Source organism: Rhinolophus sinicus, linkage group LG06, assembly GCF_036562045.2.
Source record: "Rhinolophus sinicus isolate RSC01 linkage group LG06, ASM3656204v1, whole genome shotgun sequence".
Lineage (NCBI taxonomy): Eukaryota > Metazoa > Chordata > Mammalia > Chiroptera > Rhinolophidae > Rhinolophus > Rhinolophus sinicus.
In genome coordinates, this window is record NC_133756.1 from 116445516 (window position 1) to 116472873 (window position 27358).

The 27358-nt window shown below is 36.9% G+C and overlaps 1 protein-coding gene across 4 annotated transcripts in view; it reads left to right on the top strand.

Annotated features, from left to right (window-relative positions):
* RSF1 (remodeling and spacing factor 1) overlaps positions 1-27358 on the top strand; it is a 124297-nt gene that overhangs the window by 7760 nt on the left and 89179 nt on the right. For all 4 annotated transcript variants that reach the window (XM_074335718.1, XM_074335720.1, XM_019726392.2 and 1 more), the window contains exon 2: positions 26057-26148. In XM_074335718.1, coding sequence (XP_074191819.1) covers positions 26057-26148 — 92 coding nt within the window. The remainder of the gene's footprint in view (positions 1-26056; positions 26149-27358) is intronic.

Consider the following 27358-nt stretch of genomic DNA (forward strand, 5'->3'; position numbering starts at 1 on the left):
GTGATTTTGACAAAGAACATATATCCTGTAAAACCTAAAGTATTTACTATCTGGCCCTTTACAGAAAGAAATTTACTGATTCTTATTCTAGTGAAGAAAGATATTTATCAGATGATTATCTTTGTGTTTGAGAACACTTTTGGAACCAGAATATATAAATTAAGTGCCTAGACTGTCCTGTGAATGAAAATAACAGAGCAGTAGTTTCCTCAATATTTATCTAATATTACACACAACCCTTTCACTGTTACTCCTTTTTTAGGTTAGGTGTATCTAAAAGCTTTTCTGTTGACAAGGTGATGACATTGCATTGAACTAATTTCTTTCACTCAAGGATAGCCCTAGCTTCTTACGACTGCTTAATTGTCATAAGGCAAGGCTGGGATGGGGGCCAAGTGAGAGAGTAATTGACAGTAAGGGTAAGAATTGTTGTAATACTGCTGTTGTACTGGCCTCAAAATCTCATCCAAGTGGACTGATTTAAGATCTGATTTGGAGATAGAGTCCCCAGGCCTTGATGAAAATAAGGTTGGGTGAATGGTGAGGCCATGTACTCAGATGGGAAAGGATATACAGAGGGTGCCAAAAAAACCGTATACACATTTTAAGAAAGGAAAACTGTGTTAAAATTGTAATCATATATACCAGTAACAAAAGATGAATACAAGTCAACGTTTGACTTCTGCAGTTACAAGAGGTGCTGAAAGTAAGTGGTTACCATCAGCGTCCAGACACTTCTGATTACAGCGAACTACTGCTTGAGCAACGCTGACCATAGTGTCCACTTGTATACATTTTTTGGCACCTCTGGTATAAATTGAAGATAGAATTTAAAAGAGGTACTTAGGTTATAGGGTGAGAGGACTGGGGAGAACATAGTAGAGAGTAGCTGCCTTACATGTGGGCGTTGTTGTGTACCTTGAGCTTCAGTCATTGTTTTATAGGGAAAGTGCAGAGTGTTGGTTACCAATCTTTGGTACTTGGAAAGCTGGGTATCTCAGGGAATTCCTTTGATACTTCTGTTTGGAGCATCCTCTCTGTTGGCTCTGCAAATAAATATAATTGCCATTTCTTCAAAGTTTAAGTGTTAAAAGCCTTTTAGGGAAAGAAAAATAGAAAGAGTTATTCCAAATTGTAAGTTGCTTTTGGTGTTTGGAGTTTTGGCTATAGCGAGACTGTAACACTTTAAAGAATTTTATCTAATCAGAAATATAATGGAGGGTGGCCGGTTAGCTCAGTTGGTTAGAGCGTGGTCCTCATAACGCCAAAGTTGCCGGTTCGATCCCCACATGGGCCACTGTGAGCTGTGCCCTCCTTAAAAAAATAATAATGATATATAAAGCTCTTTGTGGTCCTTAATAAATTTAAAAAATAATAATGGAGCCTAATTTAATTCCCATTAAAGTCTTGTCAAGCTGGACTTTATTAGAACCATGAAGGAATGATCTCTAGTAGTGCTGACCTGAGGCCGGCATCGGAATCCAGACATTCCCTAACATTCCTCATTTTAGAGATATTTTTGTCTTGTAAATTTTGACTGTGATCAACTGGTTTGTCCTTGTCTTTGTATCTTCATGGCCTTTTCATTTTATAGCCTATTTCTCTTCTATGCTTATCTGGTTTGATTCACCGTGATAACTATGTCTCATCCTTTTTCTTTCCTATTTTCCCATATTTTGGGCCTCCCTTTTCAACTTTAAATTATCTTCTCCATTCCCATCTTTGAGAGAAACAAAAATGAGTAATAAAAATGCAAAACTGAGGGGCCTTGGAGTATACATGCTGTACCATCATTTTATAGGTTAAATGCCTTTAGTAATAATTTTATAGTTGTTAGAGCTTACTGTTGAGCCAGGCTCTATGCTAAAGTCTTCTAGTAAGATTATTTAATCCTCACAACTACTCTATTCCTGTTACTATTTTCACTTTATAAAGAAACTGAGTCTTAGAGAGAGGTAAAGTAACTTGCCTGAAGTCACACAGCATTAAAGAGTTGGAGAACATTTTGACTGTACAAAGATAGTGTATAATGCTGTGGGAATTTAAAACTGGGTAACTGTGGCTTCAGGAGCCTAGTGCTTAACCACTGTCCTGTCCCCTCAGCTGTGATCGTCTTACGATTATAATGTCACCCTCGCTCGGCACCATGGTCTTTGTCTGAACCCTGAGCAATGCTCTGAACACTCAGGCTTCTGAGTCTGATTAGAGCAGGATTTTCTCCTCGGTTATGCTTTTTTACTTTTGCAAGTTCTAATTGTATTAGTATGAGCATTATTATAAAAGGTATATTATTTTAGCGGAATACTGAAGTATATTAAAAGAAATACCAGTTGAATGCTGTGAGCGGGAATCTTCACCTGTTAATCATTGCTGAGGACAGCCCTAGTCTTCCTCAGACTTGGAAATCATTGTCTTGAATTTTTTTGAAGGAAGACTCCACTTCCTGTAGTTGTAAAGTTTTTTGCAGTGTCATCAAGAGCCTCCCGAGTTCATTCCCCTACTGTTACGACTTCCATTTGCCCTAATTAAAGAAATGGTCTTATTTTTTCCCTTCTAGCTCAGTGGTGTTCAACCTTTATTATAGTCAGGTTTTTTAATTAACTATTTCTGGCTACACATTAGAATCACCTTTGGGAATCCCTTTGAAAAATACCGGTGCCTGGGCCTTACCACACTCCATAAAATCAGCATCTTTGGAGATTGGGGCCCTGGCCTCAGTGATTGTGATGTGTCCCAGAAATGTCTGCTGTCACCTATTTGTCCAGGTACTTTCAATTTTTTCTTAAAATCTGTTTTGTCTTGGTATTAGTATAGCTACTCCAGCTGTCTCTTGGTTACTGCTTTTCATGGTATGTCTTTTTCTATCCTTTTAACTGCCTTGTGTCTTTGATTCTAAAATGTGTCTCTTGTAGACAGCATATATTTGTATTGTGTTTACATGAATCTAGTTATGCAAACAATTATATAGAAGTATAAATGCTATAATAAAGGAGGTGCTTTGGGAATATAAAAGAGCAAGTACCTAACTGGCCGAGTGATATCGTAGTATCACTATAGTTATTATGGAAATTTGAACGTTTGAATAGGAGATGGAAAAGCATTCCATTTAGGGACCAGCATGGGAAAAGGCATAGAAGTGTGAAACAATATGGTGTGTACAGGAAACTGCAACCTAACTTTAGGAAAGTTCCACAAAGAATTCATTTTGCCTTACGCATATTTTACTTTGTTTGTAACATAGTTGTTAGTCTATCATAGATGCTCAAATGTTAGTTAACGCGTTGCGTACGGATCACGAGAATCTTCACGAGGGATTTAAACCCCGCCGTACGCAACGTGTTAAGTGAATAAATGTTACGTATTTCAAATTACTAATAATGGATTTTTGATATCTTTTTTACTTCTTTTCATTCTTGCTAGAGATTTGTGAGGGTGTAACTCTCCTTTTCCTTTTGGCTGTTGCTTATAAAGGTAATACACTATTAAATCTTCCTCCCTCCACTTGTTTCTCTTCCTTCCTTCGTTCTTCCCTCGCTCCCTCAGGTGTTTCCTCCCAGGTCATCTCCATCATGGGTATTATAGTAAAAGGCTAACATGGAAAATCTTTGTGTAATCTCTCAGTTCCTTTCTTGGATTATGTGGTTTTACCGTGTCTTAACTGCATGTCAAAGCATATGTGTTAACCTGTGTTTTCTAAGCTTATTACTTTTTATAGGAATCCTCAGAATATAGTTTTAAAATGTTTTTCTTTTATCTTTCCCAAGACATCTCAGGGAAAAATCATTATTCTCTGCTGTTTACGTTTTAAAATTAACACAAGGATTCCCAGTCCAGTTTCTCTCAGTTGTTTTATATCATCTCCACCAGGGGTGAGCTGAAATTCTCATTTCTGAAACCAAAATTTTCTGAGTTGTTGGAAAAGCATTGGACAGGTTGAGGGTAGGTAAGGTATGAATTGGGGCAGTGGCTGTGAGAGTGAAAAGAAAGACTAGATCTGAGAAAGATTGTGTAGGTAGAATTGACAAGCATTTAGTGAATGAATTAATGTGAAGGGTCTTTGAGTAAGAAGACTTTAGTATGATTCCCAGGTTTCTGGCTTAGAGAGTGGGTAGTTAATCCGTTTATTGTGGACAGAAATGGCCCAAAAGGCCCATTTATGGGCGAAGGGTGTGATATCCTATTTTTAAAAATTCATAATTCTAATAAACATACAAGCACTATTTGAAGAACTAGCTGTGTAAATTTTATAGCTTCCTAAAAGCTTACTGCAAATAGACAGATTATGGCAATACGAGTATATCTTATTTTACAGCTCCTTTGGTTTTTGTGACTTATTTAAGTTGCTGTACATGTATATGCTATACATATGTTAAATACATATTTAACATACTTTATTAAGGACAGTTTTTAGAGTGCGTTATTTATGTACTTAAGATAATTAAAATTCACTTTATTAAATTATCTTGGCACTGGTGTTCAATTGTATTCTCTTATAGGTGAAGCTTTCTTTAACTGAGATACTCTGTCATTTTCATTTGCAAAAAAAATTTTGTTGTAATTTGAGATTATATTCTGCTGGGTAAAGATCTGATAGTTGTTGCATGTCCTTACTATTCCCCCTCTTCCCACAAAGAAAGAGATGGAACTTCGAATAAATTGAAATGCCATTCTAAATTGAGAAACAGGTCTGTAAAATATATTGTGTGGACTGAGTCTATTACATACATGGGAAGTACATAAGTAAATGTATCATTGTGTGGGTTGATAGTTGAGTAATTCTTGATTAATCTTGAAAGATTCTCTAGCATGAGTTGAGTTGAATTTCATCTTAGAAGTGACTGTTTCTCCATATCTTATACATGTTGTTAGACCCCATGTGGTAACTCCAACCTGTAATGTTACTTGAGTTACAATTAAAGTCTGGTCTCAGGCCATTTAATTAGTGCAGGATAACTCCATCATCTTGAAAGACAAAATGTTATTTCTTAAGCTAGAATTATCAATGATGTAAACTGTCTACAGTGAAATTAATATTGGGCAATTTTCTGCATCTTCTCTGTGGTTGATATTAGAGCACAGTTACTTTCATAACTAACTGCAATACTCACAAGCAATAGAATCTTAACATGCTCCCTCCCTTCTGACCCTGCCTCTCAGTCTCACATCCAACCTGCCTTGTTTGTAAATACTGGGATTTTAGTTCTGTATTGTCATTTATTTATTTTTATGTTTCTCAACAATTATTTAAATCAAACTAATGTTTTAATAGTTTATTTGCTAACCACTGCTTTGATTCCCACATTTTTCCTCTTGGATTCTTTTGCTGTAGGTCATTCTTTCTCAAACAGGATTTCTAAGTGGTGAACTTTGAGTTTTTGCATGTCCAAAAATACATTTATTTTTTCCTTGTTTTGAGTGCCTGTTTAGATTGAAAGCAGTATTCCAGTGTTCAAATAACACCCCCTGCCCCACACTTTGACGATATTGCTCTTTTATCTTCTAGCACTCACTGTGGCTGATGAGAAATCTGTCAATCTGATTCTTGTTCCTTTGTGAGTTTCTTTTCTTTCCTGAAAGATTTTTATGATTTTTTAAAAATTCCTGGAGTTCTGAAATTTTCAAGGATGTGCCTTTTTCTTTCAATATCCTTACTTTTGCTGTTACCTTTTAAGACATTAAAATTACAGATTTATTTAAAGCCTTCTGTGTATTACTCCTGTTCTGATTCTCTTTCCTCCATTCCCACAGGCAACCACTGTCCTGGATTTTGGAGTTTATCATTCCCACGAACACTTTTATACTAAGAGTATTCATGTATCCATAAACAATACATGGGATGGATTTACATGCTTTAAAACTTTATATGCAAACACTTGAATACTGTATTCATTCTTCTACATCTTTCTTTCTTCTCCCTTTAACACTGTTGATGAAATATATCCCTGTTGGAGCATGCTATTTTACTTATATACTTTAACTGCTATAAAGTACCCTGTTACATGAAAATAGTGTAATTAAAAAAAAATTGAATACCTAGGTTTGTTTTTGTACTATTAAGAGTTATGCTGTAATGAATTAATAGCGGCCTGGCCTAGAGATGGAATTGCTGGGCTAAAGGATATGTAAGTCTTTGTTTAGTCTTGGTATAGTCAGATTTGCCCTTGGCTTTATCAATTTGTACACTGCCAGCAGTAAATGACGGTTCCCATTTGTCCAGGTAATCAACTTGGTATTGTCAGACTTTTAAGTTTTTGATAATGTGGTTGTGAATTAGTTCTTATTGTTGCTATGGTAAGGTAGAACATTGTTTCATGTTTTTCGGCCATTCAGTTTTTCCTTCTGAGAATTGCCTTTTTATAAACAGCCTTCCCCATTTTTCTTTTTGTGTGTGGTTGTCTGTTTTTATTGATTTGTAGCAATTCCTTATTTTGGATGTCAATCCTTTGTCAGTTTTATTTGTAATGCAAACATTTCAACACTGCTTATCTTTTTTTACTATTATTACAGTATCTGTTGTTGATCCAAACTTCAGCATTTCAGTGTAGTATAATTGTCAATCTTTTTTTTTTTTTAACGGTTACACTTTTTATATCTTGTTTAAGAAGCCCTTCTCTTGATGACCTGAGGTCAGAAAATACTCACGTATTTTTTCTAAAAGTTGTGTTTTTCAAATTGTAGTTTTAAACTTCCTGGAATTTAATTTTGTGTAATGTGTGAGGTTCCCCCCCTCACTAATTTGCAATACCACCTCTCATATACCAAGGTCCATGTATGTGTGCATCTATTTCTAGGCTCTGTTTGTTACATTGGTGTCACCATCACCAGGTTTTACTTAACTGTAGCTTTAAAGTAAGTCCTATCTGATAAGGCAACTTATCCTACCTTTTTTTGAAAAGCCATTGGTTATTTTCTGCCCTTTATAGTCTTCTCTTAATTTTAGAATCAGCATGTCAAATTTCACAGAAATCCTTGGTTGTATTTGGTTCTGACACTAACTGCAATACCATTCGATTCTGACTCCAGCCACCTGGAGCTAGTGTCAGCTTCCACAGGTTTGAGGGCACCATCACCAGCAAGACGGCCCCCATTTCAAATGCCAGCTGCAAGTTCCCATGACCCACTTCAGGTTTGGTAATTGGCTGGAATGACTCAGAACTCAGAAAAGTATGACACTTACAATTATGGTTTTATTTTAAACGATGCAATTTAGGACTAGCCAGATGAAGAGCCATATAGGACAAAATCTGGGAGGGTCTCAGTGTGGAGCTTCCATGCCCTCTTCCTATGGAATCAGGGTGCATCACCATCCCGGCACAGCAGTGTATTTACCAGTCAGGAAGCTGCACTGAGCTTCAGTGGAGCAGAGTTTTTATTGGAGTTTTGGTCACATGGTTGAACTTAATCTCCAGTCCCTTTCTCCCCCAAGAAGGTGGGGCCGATATCATGTGTCTCAAAGCCCCAACTGTCTAATCACATGATTGGTTTTTCTGGAATGACTAGCCCCTATCCTGAACCCTTATATTTCTGGGATGTGGTATGTTATCTCTTCAGTATGTGGGTGGATTCAGTTTGCTTGTATTTTGTTCAAGATTTTTGTGTCCATTCATAAAGGCTACTCATCTACAGTTTTCTTGTGATGTCTATGTCTGTTTTTGGTATCAGGGTGATACTGGACTCATAGAATGAGTTGGGAAGTGTTCCGTCCTTTTCTGTTTTGGAGGAGTTTGAGGATTGGTGTTAATTCTTCTATAAATTTTTGGTAGAATTCACCAGTGAAGCCATCTGTTCCTGGGCTTTTCTTTGTGGGACGTTTTTTTGATGACTGACTCAATCTTTTTCTTGAATACCCTCTGAGAATTCACATTTTTTTATTTCTTAAGTAAGTTTTGGTAGTTTGTTTCTAGGAATTTGACCATTTCATCTAGGTTATCTAATACGTTGGCATTGTTCATAGTATTCGCCTAACAGTCATTTTATTTCTGTAAGGTCATTAGTAATATTCCTGCTTACATCCCTGACTTCAGTAATTTGAGTCTTTATTTTTCTTCATCAGTCAAGCTAAAGATTTGTCAATTTTGTTCATCTTTTCAAACAACCAACTTTTGGTTTCATTGAATATGGTTTCATTTATATTGAATTTCCAAATTAGGCAAATCCGTAAGGACAGAAAATAGATGAGTGGTTGGCCAGGATTGAAGTGGGGGAATTGGAAGGGACAAGGCTTATTTCTGGGTTGATGAGAATATTCTGTAATTAGATAGTGGTGATATTGCATAATATTGAGAAGATACTAAAACCCACTGAATTGTATACTTTTAAATGCTTAAAATGATGGATTTTATGTTATGTAAATTTTATTTCAATAAACTTTTTTTCAAGAGTTAATTGAATATATGTCAAGAGTGACATCTTGAGACCAATGTTGCTCTGCCTTGACTCAACTCAAGTTTTGTAATAAGTCTTGAAGTCCAGGTAATTTAAGTCCTCCAACTTTATTCTTGTTTTTCAAAGGTGTTTTAGCGATTTTAGGACCTTTGCATTTTCCCCCCTTTCTTCTGCCACCCCCAACCCCCACTCCAGTTCAAGCCGTTGTTTCTCAGTCTGGTGGTGTAGGGCATAGCTCCCTGGCCCATGCTGGTATTATGAGCCTTGCGCCGCCCCCCCCTCCCGCCCCAGGCAGTCGGTCACCGGTCGGCCGCTCACAGCAGCTCATGGCAGCTTGTGCTGGTTGGCAGCCACTCACAATGGCTGCCGGCCACTCACGCTGGCTGCCAGCCACTCATGCTGGCCACCAGCTGCTCAGGCAGCACATGGTAGCCCACGGCAGCACACAGCAGCCCACGCCAACCTCCGGCTGCTCACAGCAGCCCACGGCAGCCCAGCTCCAGGGAGAGCTGTTGTTCACAATCTTAGCTGTAGAGGGCGCAGCTCACTGGCCCATATGGGAATCCAGCCAGCGACCTCGGCATTAAGAGCACAGCGCTCCAACCACCTGAGCCACCAGGCTGGCCTGACCTTTGCATCTTTACATGAATTTTAGAATGAGCTTATCCATTCCTACAAAATAATTCCTGGAATTTTTATTGGGATTAGGTTGAATCTACAGATGAATTTGGAGAAAATTGGCACCTTAAGATACTGAATCTTCTGCTGCATGAACATGGTACATTGCTCCATTTGTTTAGGTTTTAGTTAATTTCTCTTAGCAGTGTGTTGTAGTTTTCACTGTGTAGGTTTTGTCATATTTATCTTTAAATATTTTATGTTCCTCTGTCTTTACTTCTTTACCGAGGTAGTAGCTGTGGCAATTATAGGGTTGGTCTCCTTTCTTTCTTATCTTTCATGCATCACTGTTCACTGTCTTTTGTTGCCTCTTGCATAATGTCTTGAGTGCCATTGTTTAATGTACTTTGTTTCATTGTTTAGTTGTTTCGGGCAGGTAAGATAAATAGTCCCTGTTACTCTGTATGTATTGGAGGCACAAGCCCATTACTTTTTTTTTCCCCACTATCATTTTAAGGATTTTGGGCAGGAGGGTCAGCTGACTATTTTGATGTAGTGTTGCATCATTATACTTTTAGAGAATTAAAATTTTGGAGACCTTTTATTGCCCAAATGTGCATTGAGTGCCTACTGTATGCTAAAGCCTTCTCTAGTTCTCATGACTACAACTTTAATGCAGTTTCCATTCAGTGGTCACTAATATTACGTGGTGAATATTATATCTACTTACATGAAATAGGAAATATATGTTTTCCCTTGGGATTTACTGGCTTGAGTGAATCATAACTGAGGGTCCACCAGCCTCATAGTATGTTAAAATGCCAATTTTAAATTTAAACAAATACACATCTATTTGTCAAACTGTCACATAGGTTAAAATGACATTGCATCTTTATATGAAATATTCTCAACTCAGTGTGCTAATATATTTTACCCTTGCTGAACGGATATTCTCATTGATATTTAATAACCTAGCTAAGTAAAACTTTGGTGAACCAAATCTCATTCTGTATCTGTGCTGAGAAATAATGGGAAGTAGTGTGGTATGGATTTTTAAAAATGGTCTTTAGTATTAGTTGGGTTTGAATCTTAGCCTTGCCACTTGTTATATGAGGTCTGATAAAAAAACACAGTGAATGTTTTAAAAAATTGATTACAGTAAAAGACACATTGCCGGCCGGCCCGGTGGCTCAGGCGGTTAGAGCTCCGTGCTCCTAACTCTGAAGGCTGCCAGTTCGATTCCCACATGGGGCAGTGCGCTCTCAACCACAAGGTTGCAATTCAGTTCCTCGACTCCCGCAAGGGATGGTGGGCAGCGCCCCCTGCAACTAAGATTGAACATGGCACCTTGAGCTGAGCTGCCGGTGAGCTCCCAGATGGCTCAGTTGGTTGGAGTGCGTCCTCTCAACCACAAGGTTGCCGGTTCAACTCCCACAAGGGATGGTGGGCTGTGCCCACTAGCAACGGCAACTGGACCTGGAGCTGAGCTGCACCCTCCACAACTAAGACTGAAAGGACAACAACTTGAAGCTGAACATCACCCTCCACAACTAAGATTGAAAGGACAACAACTTGACTTGGAAAAAAAGGCCTGGAAGTACACACTGTTCCCCAATAAAGTCCTGTTCCCCTTCCCCAGTAAAATCTTAAAAAAAAAAAATGACACATTGCCATTAATCCCTCTCAAAAAACACCCCCTCTCTTCAAACACAGTTACCCCTTGTTCTTGCCACTTTCTGAAGCAGTTCTGGAAGTCCTCTTTCGTGGGTGTCTTTACTTGGGCTGTCGTGGCTGCTTCAATGTCCTGAATTGATTAAAAACGTTTATCTTTCATGGTCATTTTGATTTTTGGGAAGAATCAGAAACCACATGGTGCCAGATCCGGTGAATAAGGGTGATGAGGACACACAGTAATGTTTTTATTTGACAGAAATTGCCACACCAGAAACAATGTGTGGCATGGAACCTTTTCGTTGTGATAAAAAAATGTGAATGCTGCTGCCGAGTGCCATCCAATGTAAAGGCAGGGTTCTTCAATAAGGGAAAGCAGCGCATCAAACCTTAGTAACAGTGTGTGACAAATTTCAGCTTGTTGGATGCAGTCAGTCGGGTGTGAGCTACAGTTGAAAAAAGGTGTGTTTTAAAGTGTGCTGTAAATCATCCTCCATCATGACAACGCTCTGTGTCACACATCGCTTCTGGTATAGGGCAATTTCTGTCAAATAAAAACATTACGGTGTGTCCTCATCCACCTTATTCATCGGACCTGGCATCATGCAACTTCTGGCTCTTCCCCAAAGTCAAAATGATTCAGGACTTTGAGGCAGCTACAACAGCGCAACTAATGACATGAAAGAGGACTTCCAGAACTGCTTCAGAAAGTGGCAAGAATGATGGAATAAGTGTGTTTAAAGCGAGGTGGGTATATTAAGGGGGATTAGTGGCAATGTGTCTTTTACTGTAATAAATTTTTAAAATTTAACCATTCACCGTATTTTTTTATCACACCTCATATAATAATTATGATAGTGTTTTCACCCAAAAACAAACTTTCAAAATATATGAAGCAAAAATTGACAACTGAAAAATATATGTACAATTTAAAGTTGTAACTGGAAATTTCAGCACATTGATAGTACAACTAGACAGAAAATCAGTCAGCATATAGATGGCATGAACAGTGTTATCAACAAACCGGATGGTATAGACGTTTCTAAAACACTCTACCTAACAAAGTGGAAAACATATTCTTTTAAAATGATGAACAGCACCTCATGTTGGTGAGGATGTGAATGAACTGGAACTCTCACATAGTAATGGGGGGTAGATTAAACAGTCCAACTACTACGGCAAAACGTTTTAAACTTTCTTATTAAGTTAAAACTACACCTACCATACAACCCATCAGTTTCCACTGTCTACTCAAGAGAAATAAAAATGTGTTTCCATACAAAGACTTACAAAAGTTTATAGCAGCTTTACTAATAATAGCCCCAGACTGGAAATAACCCAAACATTCATTGGGTGATTGGATGTAGAGATATATTCATACAGTGAATACTACTAACATTAAAAAGGAGTGGACTACTGGTAAATGCAGAACAAGGGCGAATCTCAAAAACATTATGCTCAGTGAAAAAAATCCAGACAAAATGAGTACATACCATATGATTCCATGTATATGATACTTTAGAAAAGACACATTTGTAGGGAACCAAAGCATATTAGTGGTTGTTTGAGGCTGGGAGTCGGGTGAATGACTGAGAAGAGAGTTACAAGTCATGGTCTCTTCTGTTTTGTTTTTTGCTTATTTTAGTATGTTCTCCTATCATGTTAGGAAGCTTACTCACTCATAAGAGCCAGTTTATGGTTGGCCACTTGTAAGTTGATAGCATGGGTATAGTTGGTTGGGTGGCATAAAAACACATTGCCAAAATGGATATTCTATTTCACGTGTTTCCTTTAGTGGTTTTAGAAATTTGTTGACTGTGTTTCTATTTGGTTCTTTAGTATGACCCAGAAACGCATATTATTTATTCATTTGCCACTCAATCAGATACTTGGGTTAGGAGAAGTTCATATTTATGAAAAAGTTTTTTGTTTGTTTGTTTTTAAGTCCAAATCATCCATTCATTGAACAAGTCTTTATTACATGTATGATATGTGGTAGGCACTGTCCTAGGTGCTGAAGATACAGGCCTGTTTAATGTGGGGTAGAGGTGATCAACTAGGCATTTATGAGACAGTGTGACAAATAAGTAGAATTATTTTGGTACACCCAGCATGGAAACTTAATCTTGATAAGAGAAAAGAATGATTTCCCAAGGGAGCAACAACCAAACAACTCTGAGGATGATTAGGGGTGCTTTGAGGATAGAAGCAACTGCACATACTAAAGTCTGGAGGCTATAAACAGTATGGAATGTTTGGGAATTCCAAGAAATTCAGTATGTTGGATTTGTTGAGCCATTAAACCAAAACGAGAAACGCAGGACTTTTTGTTATATGAGAGAAAGTAATCCCTTATTTGTGAAGCCGATCTAGTAAGGTTTTCTGTTACTTAAACATATCCATAACCAGCACAATGAGACAACGTATTTAAATTGAAGCAAAGGGATGGGTGAGATAACTTAGGAACAAAAGAAATTAAGTACTAAAATGGAACCAACTTTGAAGGAGAGGGCAGAAGTATAGGGTCTGCAAAGGAATTTTAAAAGGGACAAAGAAATGAGAGAAATCAGAAAAGTGGTGTCACAGAATTTCAAGTGGCCAGGTTTCAAGAAGGAAGAAGTGGTCACCAATGTCACATGCTGCCAAATTAAAGCATCTATTTAATATAATTAATGGAAGTCAGGTTATGGTGGGTTCGGAACAAATGGGTGACAAAATGGAGACTGAATGCATAGAACTTAAGAGGGGAAGGGAGGGGTGTGGATTAGTTGGGGGAGACGTCATCATAGCTCCAAGTTGATTTTTAAAAGAAATCGCCACAATTTCCGTACACTTCTATTGTTGTTTGAGGTCAGCAGCAGTTAAAAAATCCATTGAAAGTCTCATGTAAATGAAGATACTTGTGAATTTCATATTTGTGGCTCTTGAAGGGACCCAGTCTTAGCAAACCTCTCCTAGAAACATTTGTTTTTCTTTAAAGTGTAGAAGTTTAAGCCAACAGTTGTCTTATTTTCAATTAGGTTTGATTTTATGCACATGAGAACGAAGTAGTGAGACGATGATGCTTCCTCTTTAACAATGAAGAGTGAAGGGGTCAGGAAGTTTTTCAACATAACTGAACGATTTCCATGGAACCTTTCAACAGTTGTCTTGATCACATAATTAAGATCTCAGCTATCTTGAACCTGTAAGAGGAAAGGTTCTTTAAACTGAGATGTTTGTATACCTTTTAGGTTGTCTATAAACTTCTGAACATATTTGCAGACATTTTTATGTTTACATTTTCCTAGGGTGTCCATAGCTTTCGTTCAAAACCTGAGAGGTTGTCTTATGTTGGATTGCTCAAGAAGCAGACCCTGAGACAAAAATATGAGTGCTGGTAGTTTTTTGGAAAGTGATGCCAGGGAACACTGATAAGGGAGGGGAAAGTGAGACAGGAAGAGAAAAAAGCCAGTATGGGATGGATTGTATTATCAAGTAAGTTATTTTACAGGCAGTAGGCTGAGTCCTGTTGAGCTCTGAGAGATCGTGTAGGTCATCGCTCAAATTTATCCCAGCCAAGGGGTAAAGGAGCTTCTGTAAGTTCCTGGTTGAAGGCTGCTCCCAGGAATGGTTAACTCCTCTGCCCTGCAGTCGGAAAAAAACCCTCACACAAACACTGCACATGCTTGCAGGTTGGCCTGAGTAAGTGCCAAGGGAATAAAGGTAGGGTTCTGCTAGCATCTGCTACAGAGTTAACAAGATACAATTTCATTTCTTGGTTAGTTGAAGGTATTTAAAAATTGTTTAATTGACTGGAAGTTCTATGACATTAAAGAGTTGTTCATTTTTAGGTGGTAACAATTCTGTGTTTGTTTTTAAGGAGTCCTTATTCCTCAGAGATACAGTGAAGTATTAATGGATGAAATCGATATCTGGATTTGCTTTAAAATAATATGTTGGGGTGGACAAAGTCTTGAGGTCATATGTTGATCGTTGCTAAAGGGTGCTGAGTTCATGGAGTTTTAGTATACCAGTCTTTCTATTTTGTTTTTTTCCCCAACATTTTCATAATAAAGGTTTTCTGTTTTTGTTTTTTTCTAAAATGTTTAGTGTTACCATTTTGCTGAGTGGAAATTTCTCTGCAGTTAAAGAAGTCAGAGTGGTAGGAATAGTTAAATAACCGATATAAGAATGCCAGAAACACATGCATTGTTGTCTTTTGCCTTAAATCCTAGAATTATCAAATGTTCATATGAATAAACCAACTCCTTTAGAAGTCTTCAGGCAGAACCTATTTTTTATTGCTTGTGTTTTGCTGATGCTTCAGTTGAACAAACTTAAATATCACCAACGTTTTATTTATTTAGACACCCCGGTTTGCTTATTGATCATTTTTAGTAGTCAGCTGGATGGCCTCCAAAAAAGTTGTCAGCATTTTGCTTTAAATAAGACATTATCACCATCTGGTGGTGAATAATAGTAACTTTGCTTTGCGTGTTGCTTTATGGTTTATAAGTGTTTTCATGTACATTTTCTCATTTGTTGAAATAACTAGAAATTTAATGAAACTTTTCTTTATGCTTTGTATCAAGATTTTAGGAAACTGTAAGATAACATAGTATGTTACTCATCTAATTATCTTTGCTTGTCAAATGAATGTTGATTGAAAGAAAATGAACTGATTATTTGTTACCAAGGAAAAAGAGTATAAATTTCATAAGGAAATGGAGTTCTTTTAAGTTTGTAGTTCTACAGAATTGCCTTTATAAAAGAAACATCAAACTGATATATTGATAACACCTAAAATCATGGTATTGAATCATAAAGGTATGTGCTAGTGTACTGTTCAAGTTCTTAAATACAGTAGTGCGCCCCCCCCCCCCCCGACCCATCGGCAGGGGATACGTTTCCAGATCTTCAGTCCAATGCCTGAAACCACAGATAGTGCCTAACCCTATATATACTATGTTTTTTCCTATACACATCTATCTCTGATAAAGTTTAACTTATAAATTAGGTACCATAAGAGATTAAGAACAATAACAATAAACCAGAACAATTACAGTAATATACCATACCATAATAAAAGTTATGTGAATGTGGTCTCTCAAAATATCTTGCTGTACTATACTTACCTTTCTTGTGAAGATGTGAGATGATACAGTGGCTACATGATGAAATGGAGATGCTGGACAAGGGGATGATTCACTTCTGGGCAGGATGGAGCGGGGATGATGTGAGATTTCATCATGCTGCTCCGAATGGCACGCAATTTAAAACTTATTAATTGTTTATTTCTGGAATTTTCTATTATTTTTGGACTGCAGTTGACCTTAGGTAACTGGACCTGCAGAACATGAAACTGCAAATGGGGGGGACTATTGTGCTGTGGATCATATGCGATGAGGCTAGATCCACACTTTATGGCACTTTATGGAGGTCTGGTGCCAGGAAATCATTACATACAGGTATTGCTTTAGTTAAGCATGTGGCTTCATGATTTACTCCGTCCACGTAAGAAACATCCAAAGCTGTAGAGAATTTTTATGAGTTGATCTGAGCCAAACTAATGGCAGTTGCTGGAAAACAAAATCTCAACGAATTGAGAAAATGCTCTGGAGAAGGGCAGTTTTGCAGCCTGTTTTATATATTAGAATAAAAGGTGGCGACATAAGGAGGGTTACATGAAATCCATCGGTGGTAGATTAAGGAGGCAGGAGAAAGCAAAGTAGGGGAATCTCTGGGATTGGATAAAAAGTAAAACGGAGAGACGTACTTCAGTGTATATTGTTGGATACAGGATAGTTAATAATTAACATTTACAGCACGTAGAGATGGTATTGGGGGAAGAGTGAGGGGTTCTGTGCCCCCCTGCTCGGGTGTGATGAGTGTGCCCTGAACGGTCTGGGAAAGGGGATGACTCTGCCATTTCAAAGGTATGTTATCTCAGATGCAAAAAAGACAACAGGCTCACTTACGGTAAAGGTTGACCTTTGTCAAGGAAGCTGCAGGCCTAGGACGTGACTACCGCCATGACTCGCTTTTAGTTAGGAATGTTTATGTTCAGACCATCCTATGTGGTTACTTTAGGTCGCTGAGTTTGTTTGGCCAGCCCTGCAGGCCTCTACTGAGCTTGTTGAGTGTAGTATGTGGCTCCTTTTTCGTCCACAACTCCTATACACACATATCCATGGGAGCCTTTGCGTCTTCCTTCCCTCCCCTTAAAAGGAAGAGAAAAGGGGGGAGGAGGAAACTGCAAATAAGTTGTCTTGGGTTATTACCTGATGGCTCACACTGAACTGAAACCCAAAGCCACTTTGGCCATCTCTTTCATCTCCTGTTCCTTATCACTTTCCTGCATACTGTTCAGATCATTTCTCTTTCACACCTACAGGAACTCTCTTCTTTTTTCTAGCTATTAATATCTATAGAACTTTTTAACTTTCCTCAATCCCTCTCTGTCTCTTTCCTTCTTTATATTCTTGTCCCTATGCTAGTTCATCAAATAGCTGTTGAATGAACCAGGAACTGTGCTTGGTGCTATGAATACAGTAATAAAAAAAGGCAGATGCATCTGACTCTTATCTTTATGGAAAGAGGAGGAAGAGGAGATGTAAATGGTAGATAATTCCAAAGTGAGGCTATAAAGATAATTAAGACTGTGATGGCCAAGAGCCTACCCTTATTGTCTTTCTCTTTTCTTTTCCTATTTATACTTAGTTCTTGTTTTCTCTTAGGCAGGAGCAACCCAATATCAAAACCCAGCTAACAGCCCTGTAGAAAGGATGGCTTGATTCATAAGTTAGGCCTGCTGAACTATTCCTCCATTCATTTGATATTTAAAGAGACACTAGAAAGAGCCCTGGATTGGAAAGCCAGAGGTCTGGGCTTTTACTTGGCATCTGTTTGATGTTGGGCAGTCCACAGGATATCTTAGTTGCTGTTTTCAGTCTGTCAGAGAGTATGAATTAGATTATTGCCTTCAGTTAAAAAATTCTAAGATCCCATGATTGACTGTCGTTATTATAAGGCAGATAAATACTGCCTCATTACGTAGATGTACATAAACATTGCATATTAGAACTGGAGACTTTGATCGTGTAGTACAACTCCATTTATGAATAAGAGAATTGAGGTTTCCACCACTTTTTCCTGACTCTGTCTGTATGTAATACACATACAGTCATGCATGCATAGTGAGGTTTCAGTCAGCGGCAGACTGCATGTACAATGGTGGTCCTGTAAGATTATAATGAAGCTGAAAAATTCCTATGCCTAGTGACATCATAGCTATCATGACGTCATAGTGCAATGCATTACACAAATACCCCTGTGTTACAGTTGCCTCCAGTACTTAGTATAATAACATGCTGTAGAGGTTTGTTACTTAGGAGCTGTAAGTAAGGGAACAGAATTTGTCACTCCGAAATATGTCTATTTGGCATAAGGATTATTTTAGGCTGGTTAATTTTAAGAGACAGCAGACATTGGAGACGCTCTGCAAACCAAATAGAAGTTACCCTTTGTAACATACATTTACATTTGTTAAGAGAAATCACCATTTGTAGGGATGTGTCCCTCACTATACCTAAAAGAGGGGGATGACCTATCTCTGGAAACTCTCAGTGCAGAAGATGTGACTTAAATCTGCATAATAACCTTATCCTTGTCTGCTGTGCTTTTCCAGGTTACCTCCCGTAACTGACTCCCTGCCCCCAATATCTTTTGTCTTCAACTGAGATGGTATTTCAGATGGTGCCTTCAGCCATTTTGGCAAGTTACTCCGTTTTCCTGGGTCTCTCCCATGTATACGTGAGGTGTACATGTTAAACTTTTTGTGGTTTTTCTTTCCTCCTGTTAATCTGTCTCTTATTACAAGGATGTTCCAGCCAAGAACCCAGGAGGGTAGAGAGAAAATTATTTTTCCTCCCCTACAGAGCAGTACTCTTGACCCGTTTCTTTGCTTCTCAGAAAACTTTAGAGTAATTGATTAAATGAACTTTTGAAGTTAAGGTATGTAAATACATAACAGTTATTTCAAGGATCAAGTGGCTTGTGGGACCAGTCTCATTCTTGCTAAAGCTGTGCTCCCACAACAGTTTGTAAAAACTGGGCAGTAAATAAAAGCTTATTGTAAGCTTATCTTTTAATCACTGTGTCTAAATTCAGTGATCTTTTAGCAATGGCCTACATGAAATCAACTGTTTTTGTGACTGTGTTTCTGCTTATAAGCTTAGAGGAAGTTTAAGTAAAAGACTCTATTGAGAAATGAGAAGAATTATGTCATTTAGTTATGAGCTGCTATAAATTTCTACCATTCAAAAAGCAGAATTATAAGTGACAAGACTAGAATTGCAGCAGTGTCATCCTTAAGACATGGTGCTGGAAAACACTTAGGAAAATGCCAAAATATAAAACATATTTGGGTGATTAGATCAGTAATGCAGCCTGGCATTCTACCACTTTCTGCGGCTTCACACCTGCGTCACCTTGGCAGGCCTTCCCTGAATGCACACAGCCTCTGAGCTTTTTTCTGCTTCAGAATCTTTCACCTTCTGAGCCTTATGTCTCAGAAAGAAATGGATCCATTAAAGGGTAGGTATCAAATCTATCATGTGAAAAGGTGGAGATCTTGGTTCAGTTGGGACAAAACTTGTATTTTTCAGAATGACATGAAGTTGGTTAATAGATAATTCTTTAGAAGAAAGTTAATGACTACTTAATGTTCTGGAAATGAGACTATTTTGAAAGTGTTTCAGGTGATAAATAAGTGAATTTGCAGATTCTCAGTGTTGGTTTTTTGTTTTTTGTTTTTTTTTAGAAAATGATGTGTTTTGAAAATATGATTGATAATTTTTAGCTGTATTGTCCAAAACCATAGCCACTTGCCACATATGGCTATTTAACTCTAAATTAATTTAAAATAAATAAAATTAAAAGTTTAGTCCCTCGGTTTTGTTAGCTACATATCAAGTGCTCAATAATCACATGTAGTTAATGGCTACTGTAATGGAAAGTGCTGATCTAGAATATTTCCATCATTATATGATGGTCTGTTGAATATGCAGGATTGTTTTAGGAGTATAGTCAGCCCTCCATATCTGTGGGTCTTGTATTTGCGGATTCAACCGACTGACCGTTGATCAAAAAATTTTTTTTTTTTAAATTACATTGTCAACTGACGTGTACTATGTAGTTTGGTCTGCAGTGGTTGGGGCTGTACTGAATATGTACAGACTTTTCATTGTTATTCTCTAAATAATACACTATTATTTACATAGCATTTATATTGTATTAAGTATTATAAGTAATCTGGAGATGATTTAAAGTATAGGGGAGGATGTGCATAGGTTACATGCAAATTAAATGCCATTTTACATAAGGGACTTTGGACGTCTGTGGATTTTGGTATCCTGGGGGTCCTGGACCCAGTCCCCCTGCAGATACTGAGGGACTGTACAAAATATGGGAATTTTAGTACTTTGAATTTAACTACAATGTTGATTGATTTTTCTACTGAAGTTTTTGCCGATTTATTATCAATTGACAAAATATTAACAGCTACTAGTGTCCATTAAGATTATCAGCTTGTCAGTTCTATTTGTAACATTAAATATAAGTAAACAGTGTAACTAGACTTATTGTGACTTTCACGATATATACAAAAATCAAATCATGTTGTACACCTTAAACTATATGTTATATGTCAATTATACCTCAATTTTTAAAATCAAGTAAAAAAATGTAAATCTGAAATTGTAAATATTATGTTTCAATAACATTGAAATATATGGTGTTAAATAAACTATATTATTAAAATTAATTTTGACCTCTCTTTTATGAGTGAAGTACTAGAAAATTTGAAATTCTGTGGCTCATCTTACGTTTCTATTGAACAGTGCTTTGTAAGAGCCAGTGCTCTAATAAGCAAATAAAGTAATACATAATCTATTTCTACATGCCTAAATGAACAATAACTACATTTGTGAAGTAGGATGAAAAACACTTCTTGCATATATTTAGTTTTGTCCTTGGAGTTTTAAAAATAGTTCCAATTGTATCAGTTTTTTGTGTGTGATTTCAAACAACTCTATGATATGGAGAACGTGCATAAACCACTAATACAAAGCTTTTAGCTGACTGCTAAATGCGTGATACAGACACTATGAATACTGTGGGCATTCCAAGGACAGCGCTGTTTTTAGAATCATCAGAAAGTTATTCAGAGACTTTTGGGACTTTTATTTACCAGACATTGAAAGATGAATGTGTTTCAAGTGGCAGAAAACAGTAAATGGGCGAACTTGAATAAAGCCCAGATAGTTAATGGACTGGGTGTGCTCGTGGGTAGTGAACAGGCCAGAAAGATTTGCATCAAGGATTTCAGTGTAGAAGTGAGAGAGAAGGTAGGTTGAGACTGAATATTGGGACTCTGAGCTACAGTAAGAAATCTGGATGAGTTTATCTAGGTATTTAGGGGCCATAAAAGATATTTATGAACTGAGAAGTGACATGAAAGCAATAGTTTTGGAAGATTGGTTACAGGAGATTATTTACAGCTATTTTCCTGAAGTGAGAAGATGCGGTGATATCCTAGAGAAGTTAGGCGGAATGGGGAGCAGCAGGTTTGAGATGCAGGAAGGCAGAATCATCAAGGCTACTCTGTGTTTGGGGAAAAGTGAAAAGGAGAAATTGAAACTGACCTTGGTGCCCCAAATGTCACAACAGAAATAAAAAGTAAAGGTGTTTTAGCTTTCTATAATGTTTTGCAGTTTTGAAATTGTAAGATAGCTAATGCAGCCCTTTATTATAGATGAGGAATTTGAGGTTCAGTGTTTAAAAAACTTGACCAGAATCAGTCTCCTAAAAGATGTTTATATTTAGGTACTCGCTTTTTGTATTATAAAGGAATTTTAACACTTTTTTTTTTGAGAGGTTAATTAACTTGTTTGAGGTTACACAGCCAGGAAGCTTCCAAACCGAGGTTTAAACCTAGGTGGACTTACTAGGTAGGACTTACTATCTTCCTTTTTTTTTAAACCTTTTTTTTAATTAGTTTCAGGTGCACAAAACAATGTAATAGTTAGACATTTATCATTTATATCCCTCACACAGTGACAACCCCCTTCCCCCCATCCACTACCCCTCTGACATCGCACTCAGGTATTACATTTCCACTGCCTCTATTCCTAATGCTGTACTCTGCTTCTTGAAACCATATATATGTTTTATATATTTATAAAATTATAATTTTATATATTTATAAAATTATAGTTGACATTCATTATTGTTCAGCCTCAGCTTCAAGTGTACAGTGCAGTGATCAGGCATCTACATCATCCCTGAGGTGGTCTCCCTAATGAGACAAGTGTCCATCGGATACCCTACAAAATCTTTACAACATTATTGATTACATTCCCCAAATTGACTTTTGTATCCCCGTGGCAATCTTGTGGTTACCGACTGTGCTTTCTAATCCCCTCACCTTCCACCTTATTCCTACCCCTCCTCCCATCTAGCAACCCTCAGTTTTTCCTCTATGTCTCCAAAACTGTTTCTGATTAGTTCATTCATTTATTTTTTTCTTGAGATTCCACATATAAGTGAGATCATATGGTATTTGTCTTTCTCTGTCTGACTTATTTCACTTAACATAATGTTCTCTAGGTCCATCCATATTGTTGCAGATGGTGAGATTTCATTCTTCTTTATGGCTGCGTAATACTCCATTGTATAAATGTACCACAGTTTCTTAATTCAGTCGTCTACCAACAGGCATTTCTGTTGTTTCCATGTTTTGGCATTGTGTATAGTGCTGCAATAAATATGGGAGTGCATAAAGTTTTTCGAATTAGAGTTTTGGATTTCTCTGGATAGATACCTAGGAGTGAAATTGCTGGGTCATAAGGTAGTTCCGTTTTCAGTTTTTTGAGATACCTCCATACTGTTTTCTATAGTGGCTGCACCAATCTGCAATCCCACCAACAGTGCACAAAGGTTCCCTTTTCTCCACATTCTCACCAGCACTTGTTTGTTGATTTATTGATGATAGCCACTTTGACTGGGGTGAGGTGGTATCTCATTGTGGTTTTTATTTGCATTTCTCTAATGATTAGTGAGGTTGAGCATTTTTTCATATGTCTCTTTGCCGTCTGTATGTCCTTTTTAGAAAAATGTCTCTTCATGTCCTCTGCCCATTTTTAAATTGGGTTGTTTGTTGTTTTGGAGTTGAGTGAATGTATTATAAATTTGGCATATTAATCCCTTATCGGTATCTTCTTTAATTTCTCTCTTCAGTGTCATAATTTTCTGAGTATAGATCTTTCACTTCTTTGGTTAAATTTATTCCCAGGTATTTTATAGTCTTTGAAGCAATTGTAAATGGGATTGTTATCTTAATTTCTCCTTCTGATATTTTATTATTGGTAAATATAAATGCAACTGATTTCTGAATATTAATTTTGTATCCTGCTACTTTACTAAATTCATTTATCAGTTCTGATAGTTTTTTGGTGGAATCTTTGGGGTTCTCTACATATAGTATCATGTCATCTGCATATAATGACAGTTTTACTTCCTCCTTACCAATTTGGATGCCTTTTATTTCTTTTTCTTGTCTGATTGCTGTGGCTAGAACTTCCAGCACTATATTGAATAGAAGTGGAGAAAGTGGGCAACCTTGCCTTGTTCCTGATCTTAAGGGGAATGGTTTTAGCTTTTCCCCATTGAGTGATGTTTGTTTTGGGTTTATCGTATATGGCCTTTATTATGTTGAGATATGGTCCCTCTATTCCCACTTTCTTAAGAGTTTTCTTCATAATTGGCTGCTGGATTTTGTCAAATGCCTTTTCTGCATTTATTAGCATTTTTTAAAGCATATTATGGTACAATAAATTTTATGTAACAAATAATTACAAAAGAAAGAACAGATACAAGGTATACAAGAAATTTTATCCACTGGTAACAAATTTAAGATATTTGCGCATCATAGAAGGCCAAGAACTCTTCGTTGTTGCAAGTTCGTCCTAAGTTTAGCAAAACCGATGATCATATTCCAGGGTATTTTGCATACGGATATCATTACTGATTTCTAGAGTTATACTTATTAACTCATAAGCATAGATAAAAGAATTGAAAATAATTATATTGATACTGAATTAGTACTACCCATTTATAAAGTACATGCTTAATTTTCCCTCACAAATTTGGGCAAAAAAGTGCACATTAAACGCAGCAATACACGGTATTTGTTTCCTAAACATTTCTCAAATCTGCCTACTTCTACCTTAGTTCAGGTTACTTCCATCTTTCTGGATTACTTTCCTGAATGTACATCTAATCTCAGCCCTAAAACAAGCAAATAAAAGCAATCTGTTTTCCTACAGTTCAGTCATTTGAGATCTTTTCTGAATTACCGACTATGCTCTTAATTAAACTTTTAAACAAAATGTAAACTTTTTAGCCTGGCCTTATAAGGCTCTTCAAGATCATGTACTTTTTCTATGTCCATATGGGCCTTTAGTTCCGTGATCGCTTTTTCAGCTTTTTGCATCTGTAATGTCTTTCCTCCCTTTTCTCCACTCCACCTTCAATCCTGTATTTCAGGTGTTGGCTTAGTATACTTGTCTATAACCACCCCTCCTAGTTTTTCCTCCTTACCTCCAACTCACCATGGTCTTAACCCCTTAAGAAGACTCTCAAGTAGGGCTCGTTAAGGGCAGAGACTACTTCTCTGGCTAAATGTTTTTATATTTAAAGGTCATTTCAAGTTGGAAGTAGCTTTAGTGGAGAATAAAGAATCTGAAAGAATGACTGAAAAAAATCAGTCGAACATTTTTCAACCTGTACTTAAGAGCACTTGTATCCTATGTAATGTTGTGAGTTTCACACAAAAAAGTTCCATGTTCAAGTGTATTAGGGAATGCTGCAAATTATGTTCTTATCTTAGATAGTCACAGTACACATAAGAACAATCAGTAAAGGCTTCAAGAAGTCCTGGGGTCAAAAAAATGTGTGTGTGTGTGTGTGTGTGTGTGTGTGTTGGGGGACAGCATTTTTCTAATGTATTTGATTATGGAACCTCTGTAGATAAGTATACCTATAATTTCTCTTATGGTTCTAGTGGTATTTGGGAAATGCTAAACTTGACAGGCTTGTATGTCTTTTATTTCCCTCAGATTTAATTAATTTAAATAAACAATTTCATCAGATCATGCTCAAGAGATAATTAGAGGAACTCTAGTTGTTTACAGTTAGAAGAGAGAACCTGAGGGAAGATACAGAAATCATCAAATATTTGAAGGTTCCAAAACATGAGGAATTGAAAGTATTGTCTTTGAAACTAGAGAATAAGAGCAAGAACCGGTCAGGAAAAAGGCAGATTTGATTTCGTATAAGGGTAACTTTTTAATAATTAGAACTTTAGAAGGTAAGTAAATTTTCTGTTCCCGAAGGTGAAGCACTGATCTTAATAAGGGTGCTATAGAGGAGTTTAGCACAATAGATAAGGGATAGATTGGAAGAGCAGTTTTCTGAAACAATTTGAAAACCATTACACTATTTCTGAGATACCGTGTTTCCCTGAAAATAAGACCTAGCCAATCAGCTGTAATGTGTCTTTTGGAGCAAAAATTAACATAAGACCCGGTCTTATCCAGGTATAATATAATATAATATAGACCGGGTATAATACAATATAATACCGGGTCTTATATTAATTTTTGCTCCAAAAGACGCATAGAGCTGATTGTCTGGCTAGGTCTTATTTTTGGGGAAACAGGGTACCTATCAACTTAGAATTTATGTTCCTTGATTCCTTTTTAATTCTGTGAATCTGTGTTGGTCTCCAGTCTCAGTAAAGAAACCAAATATGTGTTTATGAGACACACTAGAAATTTTAGTTGTATATTTAAGTGCTTTTGCTTGTTTTTTTTAAATAGACTTTATTTTTAGAGCAGTTTTAGATTCACAGAAAAATTGAGCACCAAGTACAGAGTTCCCATATACCCTCCTTCCCCTGCGTGTATATACCCTCTTTGCCCCGCGTATGCTCACGTCCCTCACTATCCACATCCCCACCAGAGCGGTACATTTGTTACAGTTGTTACACTGACATATCATGAGTACCCAGAGTCCATAGTTTACGTAAGAGTTCACACTTACTTGATGGTGTTTTTGAAGGAAAATGTGAATATACCTACTCATCTTTAAGAAAGTAGTTTTCATTTTGTTTCTTGCCCTAGTTTAGTCTTTTCTGATTCAGAAATCTCAAAGATAGCTAAAATCGGCATCACCTGTTTTGAAAAATGATTCGGCATTGGGGAAAACTGTTTTTCTGTAATTTCAATGTTTACAAACTTTTTATTTTGCTGGCTAACAGTATTTTTTCTTCCTTTTTAAGTACCAAAAGAATTGGTGGAGCTCCATTTGAAGTTAATGAGAAAGATTGGCAAATCCGTTACAGCAGACAGATGGGAAAAATATTTGATCAAGGTAAATATTTATAAATTACCTTCTCTGTTACTGAAATATTACTCTACCTAGCATAAGTTTGTAATGTTTCATAATAAGCTTAACTTTTAAAATAGTCTACTAAAAGTTCCAAAATACGACTTAGAAATCCATATGACCACTATCAGGATGTGATTCTCTTTTGCAGCTACTAAGCAATAGTCTTGAATCCTAAAGTTAGATTTCAGAGGTATTATGTCTCTTTTGTGCCTGACACTGTACTTGGGATTTTTCATGTCTTCTCTCACTCAGTCCAGATCAAATCAAGTAAAATCCAAATAAGGCCCAAGAAAAGTCATCATTTCTTTGATAGTACACAGTGTGCATAAACTGAGCCAGAATTTGTCTCTTACTTAAAAGGTAAAATGTCCAAAGACCTTTCGGTCAGTATGGGAGACTTCTAAGTTACCAACAAGGCCACCTATTCTTAACGAGAACAACCTAGGTAATCGGAAAATGTTTGCTTTAGAATAAACCCTATTAAAGGTAAGACCATTCAGGAAAACTTATCTGGAATTGCATCCAAACTTTGAGAACCACGCAGTTTTTGAAAGCTTATGCTGATATAGGTATGTACCTCCATGATGTTCTTTGGGGGTATTTTAAATTCTGTAACATACCAGAATATTAGGTTATATTTTTAGGTTACTGAAAAGCTATGTAATGTTCTCGTCATTGTTAAAAAAATTTATGTTTATATATAGATGTATTTTCATATCTGCTTTTTTTTGGTGGGGGCATGTGTATGATTATAGAGTGCTTTGAAAAGAGGGAACAGGAGTTGCCTTTTTTATTATAAAAATCACATGTACTGTTCCAGTTATCTTTGCTGCATAACGCACCACTCCAAATTAAGTGACATAAAACAATAGTTATTTTAGTCACTTCACTGATTCTCTGGATCAGGAATTTGGAAAGGTCACTTACACCATACAGTTCTGTCCAGATTCAAGGAGAAGAAATATAGACCCTAAACTCTCAATGGCAGTGTCTTTAACTTTTGAAAAACTCAGTATGAAATATATTTCAATATTTTTGCACAAATACGAAGGTTTGCAAAGTAGGCTCCACATTTCAAAAATTCAACGTTAAATGGGGTTTTCTAAAAGCCTGATTAACTAATATTTAATTAAATATCTGAAATATGTTAAACTGAATGATCTATGATAAGCAAATTTCCCCCCCCCCTTTC